Genomic DNA, 9,968 nt, shown 5'->3' with positions numbered 1-9,968 from the left:
TTCCCCCCCCCCCCCCAAAATATCTGAATAGCATTGTAATTATATTGTATTGAATTTCAATTATTTTTTTTTTAATGTAAGGGGGAGATTCAGGCTACTGCATAGCTTTAGTTTGGTTTTCTGTTTGAAGCTTTCTGAACAGGTGAAGTATACTGGAGACACTGAATTAGAAAATATAATAATAGATGTGAGTGGAACTTTAGAATCCCAGTGTCTCTTGAGTGGAAGGTGCTGCAAGTGGATACTTAGTTGCAGTATCCTTCATTCAGTTGCAGCCTTGATTCTGCTATGGGGATCCTGCACAGTCTCATGCAGATAACAGTCTTCCAGAGTAGGTCTTTGTTTAATGGGTTAAAGTCCTGGGATGCACCAGAGGAATCAGGATAAGGGAATGTTATGGCCACTTTAAAAACTGTGTTTACAACTCCCTCCTTACAGTAAAATATTAGTTACAATTTTTGTGGAGGATTAAAATTTGGAACTCCTGTTCAGTAACCTAAATGCGTCTATAAAAATTTTCCTTAAATTTACTAAGGCCAACTGAGGAACTCCTTGGCTTCAAAAAAGGTTTATGATGTTTCAAAAGGAATTGATTTCACTGGCTGTAAGTTTAACTCGAGTTTGCAGTCCTATAGATTCTTTTTTTATTATTTTTAGCAAGGCAAAAAAAAATATTGATCTCTGCTGCTTTTTAGGTTGAGTAGTAACATGAGGGTTATACAAATTATGTTTTGAAAGTATAGAACATCTTGCCTTGCTGATACCAATTCCCTCCTTGCCCTCCCCAGAAGAGTAGGAATCAAACCTATGTGGAGAGACAGTGAAAGGAAAGCTGATAATTTTTAAAACCTGAAGTAAGATCTTTGTGTTTTCCATCAAACTTATAGTGCTTTTATTTTTGTGCAACCCAGGTCAGGTTAAAAGATTCTCTTGTCAGCTCCCTTCAGTTCTGTAAAGCCAAGGATGCTGAGCTGGCGTGGATAGATGGTGTTCTGGACATGCGGGTTTCAAAAGTGGATACTGGAGTTATTTTGGAAGAGGGAGAGCTGAGGGAAGATGAAGACTTAGAGATGCAAGTGGATGTGCCTTCCTCAGACTCTAGTGTTATTGCACAACAGAAGGCAATGAAAAGCCTCTTCGGTGATGATGACAAGGAGATGTGTGAGGAAAGTGAGATCATTCCTACTTTGGAACCTCTGCCACCTCATGAGGTACAGAAATTATGCTGATCTGGACATCATTTTTTAAAAGCTCTGTATTCATTTGTCTTTTTCTAGTGCTTAGAGGTTGATATCTTACTCTAATGAAAGCCTAACTGAAACTGATTTTCAGATTTGGTTTTCTCTTTGTTAAACTTGTACTGTTCTTTGTTCAGATTTTATGCTTTTAGCAAGAATGATCTTGCATCCACTAACAGTGCCTAGCATACAGTACTATCTATTTATGAAGATAAGATTTTAATTAGTACGTTTCATATTTGTAGTTAGTACTTGCAGGTTTGGAAATTAGTTGGTGTTTAGTCAGTCTTGGATTTTGTTATGTTTTGTTGATGCTATGGAAAATACTTCATATACTTGAGATATAGATCTTTGAAATTTATACATCTCTACTTCCATAGCAGTGATTTGAGAGTTCATTAATCTTTTTCTATAAATTCATCTTTACTCTTAAAATACTTTGCATGTGAGTAGATATTTTCATTGAATGATTACAATACCTTCCAATTCCAGAATTGCTTTTTAAGATACTGTTGCACAGTCCTAAATGTAGTCTGTTCTAGGAGCTAGATAAATGTGGAGACAACTCTAAAGTCTGTTGAGATTCATGACAGCTGTTGTAGAACTATGTACTAATCAGCAGTACAGCTTACTGCAGCTCTGTCCCTGGCATAACATGGCTTGGAAGAGGGATCTCCAATGGCAGCTTTCCATTTATCTTCAATATGTGAGCAAAGAAGAAAACTTGTCCTTTACTTGACAGATAACTTCTAAGGCCTTCCTATCCTGAAATGTCTTGGTGCACATAAACAGAAATAGAATCAATCTTCTCATTTATAGTCCTGTAGTTTAGGCCGCACTGCTGCCAGCACAGTGATGAGATCTTTGGAAAAATGGAACGTGTTAAGTAGCAGAAGTGTTCAAATTGTCTGTATTGTTTAAAGGTTCTTGGACATCAGTCTGTGTTTATGAATGAGCCAAGACTGTCTGACTTCAAGCAAGTTCTCTTGCGAGAAGGTATACAAGCTGAGTTTGTAGGAGGAGTGCTTGTATGCAACAATCTGGTGGCTGTTCGCAGGGTAGGTGTTCTGTGTCTTAAACTCTTTGGTAAATAATATTCTAAATGAAGTTTCTCATTAGTGTAAAGATAACAAATTGAAACATGTCTTTTTGTTTCAGACTGAAACAGGGCGAATTGGATTGGAAGGCTGTCTCTGTCAGGACTTCTATAGGATAAGAGACCTTTTATACGAGCAATACGCTATTGTCTAAGGAGAGTGCTGCAAAGATGGATTTACTTGAACTTTTAAAGACAATGGGGATTCCTCCCAATTTTGACTTTTTGTAGTTTTCTAACTTATACAGGGGAAACCTAATTCATAAAGAACAATTAACTACCCTGAACATGTAAATAACTGCTATTGTCATTCTTCATAAATATGTTGGTACATTCCATGTTGTTGTCTTTCAAACCATTATGACTTGCTGTCTCTTACGTAATACTTTATAAATTAATTAGTGACTATGAACCCTTCTCAGGAAAGGCTCAATTTGTCAGGACATGTTTTGGTTTCATAGATTCCCTGCCAAAGAGTACAAGTATATAAAAGTCATTATTCTGTTCTAAAATAAGATTAGATAGAGAATTGTGGGCTTCTTTGGTTTTGTTCTATTTGGGTTTGGGTTGTATGGGGTTTTTTGAAATAACTTTTATTTAGGGAAAGTATTGAGCCCTTCTTTTTAGTTAAAGTACATTTTTAATAGTGCACTTAAAGCTAGACTACCTAAACTTTCCCCCAGTGTTAATCTGACTGCATGTTAACATTGTATCTGCTTCATTTTACTGATTTGTTCCAGAACAGCATTTCATATTCTATATAAAGTATTAATCTACAGGATCAAAAAAATTACTTTGGAAAGGTACTCTAAGAAGACTGGATAATATTGACAGGCAGTTTAAAATCCAGTAATTATGTGCTTCAGAGTAACTTCTCTAGTAATTTACAGAATTTGTAACTTCTAGCTTTTGCAAAATTATGCCAACTATAAAAATCTATCCTGAGTTCTGATTTTAATACTTTCAAAGTCTAAAGCCGTTATCCATGCGTTGCTTTATGTCCAGAGTGCCATGAGCTAAGTTCAGGAAGATCTTGTCTTGAAATTTGAGTTAATTTTGTGCTTTTGTGCCATCTTTCATTCTAGTTGCATGTTTTGTGCCATTTTTCATTCTAGTTGACAGTGCGACTTACTGTAGCTGCTGATGCTAGGAATTGATTTTTTAGGTGAAGATTAGCACAGTTTTGGACATCTTAATTTCTCAGAAATTAATTTATGCAAACAAAGGGCCTCTTGAGAGTTTATTTAATCCTTTTTTTTCCTGTCCACATGTGAACCACCAGCTTTGGCAGTGAAGGGTTGCTTGCTTGTTTTTACATACAACAGCAATGTAATATGTGCTCTCTGTGTGCATGTTTAAATAAAACCTTTTCAAAAAGTGGAAAAAATAGCCCTGTGGGCTATCAATGGAAAGATAATTTACTTTGCAATTCATTCTTGACAAATAGTTTTCTATCTGATCTTCAGATTATTTATTCTGTTTAAAATAGTAACTTAAAACAGAAGACCGTGTTAAAAACCAAAACCTGCTAGAACTATATACTAAAAATGTAAAAAAAAAATTGAAAATGCTAAGTGAGAATGTATTTTGTTACACAAAGAAAATCTTGGCTACGAATGACTGGCTCAACACATTGGGGGTTTTTTAACAGTCTAGAAAAATGTTTATTTTCCATTATATTGACAGACAGCTGCATAGAAATGCTCTGGTTTTATAGTGATGCTATGTAAATCTATATGATACTGGATGCTTGATGGTGAATACTACTGTATTGCTATTGTTGCTGATACTAATGAATTTTTATAAAATAAGTTACTTTGTACATAATCATATTGGCCTTAGGACTTTTAACTTGAGGGCCTTGGGTGGACAAAGATCACACATGCCTGCACTGAATATAAATATAAAAATAAAGATCAAATCCCATAGGAAGTCAAACAAAAACAGTACTGTTTTTAAAGAAAGGGGTAAAGACAAGACAGTGTGATCATAAACCTTTCTATTAGATTTGTTGGGTGTTTATTTAACCTACTGATCCAAATTCAGCTAAATGTAACAGAAGTTTAATGTCACTAATCACTTAGTTCCTGTGTTCTGATTAAAAAAGAGAACCCAAAATTAGTGCCATCATAAAGGAAAAGGCTTAAGTATAAGCAGAGCATCTAACTGTGCTTTTGTAGTGCATTCAGCATTACTGTGGCTTGAAATCAGACCTAGAAAGCTGATGTGTGAGGTGATAGAAGTTGTCTGAGTGCTGGGGCTGGGGGAAGCCTGAGTTTGTGGTCAATTCTGGTAGTGAGAGGGATGAAGGGGGATGTGGAACATCCCTAGTAAACAGGCAGCAGCTGCGTTGTGGGGCAGGTGTGCTCCATGGCTATGCATTCATTACCTGTAAATAATGTGGAATGAAGCAAATTCCCATTAATTTTGCTTAGTCTGCTATCAATTCTCTGATAGATTATTTGTTTTTTTGGGGTTTGTTGGAGAGGGGCAGGGGTGGTTGGGTTTTTTGTTCTTAGCTGTGGTTAGCTTTAAACAATAATTGAACTTCTCTGTAATTTTCAGCGTTACTAATCTGGCTCTCGTTTGTATCTGAAATGAAAGATTCATTTCCCCTTACATCCACAAAATGTCAGTGCTGCCATGGACTGTAAACTGTATTTTCTGACTTTGCATTTTCTCCATTAGCAGTACAAATTTGATAAGGAGTACCATTTCTTACTCTTTGCTCTATTGCTCTTGAGGGCAAGAACATTAACTTCAAGTCAAACCTAGTTGCTGACCATCTAAAAACATTTCCTTCTACGGGTCTTGGATAATTCAGATTCCTCAACTAAGAAGAGCTAAGGGGGTGTAGACACAGGAAAGTCAGAAACTTGCCTTCTCCATCCCCAAAGTATTTGTGGGTAAACCCTAGCTTTTGTATTCTCTACTTTCTGTGCCTGTGTAGTAGACTATGAAGACATATTTCAAAAGATTAAGGGAATGTAGAACAACTCTTTACTTAAATTTAAAAAAAAAAAAATAATTCTAGAATTAAGCTGGTCCCATTGTCTAAACATGGCTTCACCATGAAGTTAAATAACTTTATGTGGGTAACAGTCTCATTTTTAGTCATTTATCTTTGACAGTATGTACTGGAGGTGAGGTGAAGCTGGAAATCTTTCCTCTTCTTCCCTGAACAATATTTAGACTTAACCAGATCCACTTCTCGAAATAACACTGTTAATGGAAAGGTAGTATGCCGTGTGTTCAGTCAGAGTAACAGTCTCCTGAGAGCATTTGAGGCCTCTTTGCTGGTAAAATACTTTCTTGGAAAGGTAGGAATTCTGTGTCTGTACTAGCTTTTAATTGCAGTTAAACACCATTCATTTGGAATAAACAAGCAAAGAGACACCCTACCATCCCTGAACTAAATAATTGTTATAGATTTTTGTACTCCAAATCATTTACATGGTGGTAAATCAAGATTTCTTCAATAAAGCATGACATGTATTAATACATTTCAGTTGGGAAAGAGAATGTACTGTCTGGAGAAAACACATACACCACTAAAATTTTTGGACACTTTAGGTAAAGAAATCTTTACTGTAAGGATCTCAGTGTTCCATAATATTCTGTTTTATGGCTTTTACAGATGTTTTCATAGTTTTAAAAATGTGGTGCTGGGGAAGATGACCTCGCAGTCAAATATCTTAAAGAAATGTAGCCTGTAAACAGAATTTTAGATCTTCGTCTGAAAACTGTGAGGAACCAATGGTAGTTCAAAACGGGATCATGAAACTAGATTAAAAGAATCTTTAAAATTGCCTGTGGAAATTTAATTTTAAAAATACTTTAAACAGTCGTCTTATCTTCTCTGAGACACTTTCTGATTGGAAAAGTGATATGAAACAGATCAAAGTTTGCATCCCTAGGTTTTATTTTGTAAATGGGACTCTGTTATGTGGCTTGTTTCCTGCAAGTACAGAACTGGGTAGTTAGCCAAAGTTGATGAGAGTGGAATTTATCTTACAAAAAAGAGTACTTTTATTCCTTCTAGTGAAGTTGAAAGCTTCCATTATAATAACACAAGCATTTGTAGAAAATAATCTAAAAAGTTTGCCAGCAGGGAAAACATTTAATGTTTTGGATGGTCTAAAATGATGTCTCCCCTGCATGATAAGCAGTACATGCTGTGAACTGTTAGTGTACATCACACTGCTTGACCAGTACTAACCAAGGGATGAAAGAGTGTATTGTTTTGGATCAACCTAAATTACTTTAGCTACGTTAGTAAATTTCTTAATTCCTTGTCCTAAAAGGTGTCTTAGTGTTTCTGGCAAAGAAGTTCTGAAGAGTGGTTGCAGTTCAGTGGTAAGTGAACCGATAACTCCTTTCAGCTCAGTAATGCTTGCTTACAGTGGTAGAAGAGAAATATAGTAGTAGTATTTAAAATACCTGTTAATTGACAGTTGTGTTTTCTTATGCGTAGTGAGAGCGTTAAAGTTTGATAAATATGGAAGATAAAAAGATGTGGAAGAGCTAGATTGTTTCATGCAGTGCACTTTGAATTTTAGTCATATTGATAGATTATAGATTATATATTATATATTCCCACTGTGATAGGAAGTAAAAACAAAAAAGGAAAAAACTGTATTTTTGTGTAAAACTTCTAATAGGGCCTGTAGCTGTCTCCCTGCAAAACGATACATAGAAACTCCAAGCACTATGAAGAAGCAACTCTATGAGCGCAGTAATAACCTGCCTGTTGTTGCATAATCCTCTTCAGTGATGCAAGCTGGATCTTTGGTTCCAACAGCTGAATGATAATGAGCTAAGCATCTGCCAAAAAGTATAGTTTGTTACTGCACTCTGGTATTCACGAATTTTGATAACAAGCGAATTCTTTCAATTGTGTAGACTTTTATTAAATATTTCTCATTTTCAGTGCAGTTTTTCTGAAGTGCTTAAAAATTCCCTAGAAGGTACTTAGGACAAAAAGTTCTAAAGAAATTTGCAGTGATGGTAATTTTGGTTAAAAAAGAAAAAACCAAAACCACAAACCTTCTGTCCAACTCAGCCCAAGGTTAATACCAGTTCTTGTAAAATTACATGGGGAAATCAGTGGAAAGAGTTTATCATGTGATAGTGGCTATGGTGCCCTTGCTGGTATTTAAGAATGTGGAAAATATGTAGAAAACATAATATTTATGTCAAGTAACAATGTCAGAACTTTTGCAGCTAAGTAACTGTTCCATCTCCAATGTATTAAAGAATTTTTTTAGGTACAACCAAAATTGTTTTTTCCTTTGTGGCTAGTCAGTTTATAGGCGTATTTAGGTGTCAGTGAGGAAGAATGAACTCTTGGCAGCACAATTATTAAGCAACAACACTTGGAGTGATTAGTTTCTCAAGCTGATGGTTTCACTGATACCTTCGTAGAGTTGTTGCTTAATTCAGTTGCCTTGTCTGCAAGGAGTCTGGTTTAGCTGTCTAACCAGTTCTAAACCATAATGTGACGCAGAGCACAGTTATTTTCTAGACTGCTTTACAGCTGTGTAAATCAGAACAAGAACTCCAATCTAGAGCAGGCCAGCTTAGATCACTGAGAATGAGTTCATGTGAAGAAAAAATGTTAAATAGCTTAGAAGTTGAAAGCTAGCCTTTTATTGTTCGGGGTTTTTTAGAAGCGGTAGTTCTATGTAAAACCATTGCAGTTGATCTAATGTGGAGAAACTCCTGCTTCCTCTCCAGGTTTTAGAAGAGTTGGCTTCAGAAGTGTCTGACCAGGTATCAGTGATAATACTTGCCTTAAGGTACAATTTACAGTAATTTCTTTGAAGTTAGTATTTTTCTTTTTTGTTGTTGTTTTTTTCTTTTCCCTCTTTTAAATCCATCTGGGTAAGTTTTATAGTATGCTTATCTCAGCTGTTACTATCAGTGTTTCTCAGGAATAATTCTGAAGGGGGTAGGTAGTATGACTTTTCAGTAGTAACACTCAATTTTACAGAAAAATTGTATAAGAGGATTTTGGAAGATCCTTAAAAGAAAGGAATGTGGATAGAACTTAATCATCACTAAAATTCAGTAGTACTAATGGTCAGCTGTTTAATTTCTGTACCTGCTAGTACACAGTGATAGAAACAGGCATTTAAGGAATACTTTTTGATGACATTGTGCAAGAAAAAAAAAAAAATTACCCACATTTAGCTAGCTGACCTGTTGCATATGCTTCCAGGTGTGAACCTGAAAACCTTTTCGTGGTATACAACACATATCAAAAAGTGGGAGGTGGGACACATGATAACATTGTCACCTATTTTGCAATTTTACTACATGCTTGGGGCAACAGTTTTAGCTTATCCAAGTAATTAATTGCATTAGGACAATATTGTGGTGTCTTCTGTTGTTTTCAGGAACTTGTTTAGCTGCTATGGAGAAAAAACCCTGAGCATGATGTGATCAATACTTCATGAATTATTGGCAGGTGCTCTGTAAGCCATAATAATGAACTATCTTTAAAAATCATCAGGGAATTATTTTTTTGCTGTTTTGCAGCTCCTGAAGGAGTTGCACAGCTGGCAGAGCATATTGCCCGTCACCATGCCAGACTTGGCATTTGAAAGTCTGCCAGATTGCTTTGTGCTGTTGTACTAGTCATGGATCAGCGATGTGCAACAGTATGAAGAACAGTATAAATTAATACTGAATTTATAAAGAATTTATCCTGTTTTCTGAACCTACCAGGTACTAGTGTTGCATTACCTGAGTAGGTTTGGCCCCATGCTGCAGAAATTTATACAGAAATTATGTTCTAGATGTATTCTGGTAACATTTCTATTAATACCAAGTTTGGAGTCACTCTGTATAGCCTGCTTTTCATGTTTTATGTAATTTTATTATGCTTCAGTATTTCTTTTATAATCTCCCTGATTTTACTAATGCACAATATTGCAAATGCAGTATAAAACTAGTCAACAGACTTTAAATCATTTGTATATCTCTAAACCTCTTATGCTGATTAAAAGTGTTAAGGCTATTAGTATTTTTTATGTAACTGGATCTAAATTTAGTTTCTGTTGCAGTCAAAAAACATTCTGGTATTGCAAACCATGATCCTAATCTGCTTCCTCATGGAGTTGATGGCAACAGTTCTTCAGTGCAGCTTTTGTGTTCCTGTGTATTGATGACTTGGAATAGTTAATTAACATTGTTGTATCTATCATAGAAGACTGTACTATCTATCATCATAGAAATTCAGTAACAACTGTTCATAGTTCTGATTTCTCTCCCAGAAGTGTCAAAATATTACTTTTGTTCTTGTGTGAAATAGGATTTGAATTACTTTTGGCCATTGTTTTCATTAATTCTTGACTTCTTAAAATGTGGTTTGAGTAGCCCATAGTCTATGGCTCCCGTTGGTTGGGAGGGAGGGGACTGTTAAAATATTAACTTATGTTCTATTCTTCTGGTTCTTATAGGGACAGGCAAAAAGAAAAGAAATGTTAAACTGGAAAAAGTCAAAATCGTGTATGTAGTCCATACCTTCCAAACGGAATAGATGTAAAATACCTGCATGACAGCCTTATACTGAAAAATTGCACCTGTTTACTCATTCTGTGTAGCCTCTTCTTACTGTTTTAACAACTTTA

The 9,968-nt window shown here is 35.5% G+C and overlaps 1 protein-coding gene and 1 long non-coding RNA gene across 2 annotated transcripts in view; both read left to right on the top strand.

Annotated features, from left to right (window-relative positions):
* CPSF2 (cleavage and polyadenylation specific factor 2) overlaps positions 1-2,944 on the top strand; it is an 11,556-nt gene extending 8,612 nt beyond the window's left edge. Inside the window, exons 11-14 of the mRNA XM_026849258.1 lie at positions 789-792; positions 912-1,211; positions 2,162-2,296; positions 2,397-2,944. Coding sequence (XP_026705059.1) covers positions 789-792; positions 912-1,211; positions 2,162-2,296; positions 2,397-2,489 — 532 coding nt within the window. The 3' untranslated portion in view covers positions 2,490-2,944. The remainder of the gene's footprint in view (positions 1-788; positions 793-911; positions 1,212-2,161; positions 2,297-2,396) is intronic.
* A 19-nt stretch (positions 2,945-2,963) lies between these two features.
* LOC113480672 lies at positions 2,964-8,503 on the top strand. Its single transcript, XR_003398509.1, has 2 exons — positions 2,964-4,395; positions 4,470-8,503. It is a non-coding gene; the product is annotated as an uncharacterized LOC113480672 (long non-coding RNA).
* Positions 8,504-9,968: the final 1,465 nt, after the last annotated feature.

Source organism: Athene cunicularia, assembly GCF_003259725.1.
Source record: "Athene cunicularia isolate RWA chromosome 5 unlocalized genomic scaffold, athCun1 chr5_part1, whole genome shotgun sequence".
NCBI lineage: Eukaryota > Metazoa > Chordata > Aves > Strigiformes > Strigidae > Athene > Athene cunicularia.
This window is presented reverse-complemented; position numbering and strand designations above follow the sequence as displayed.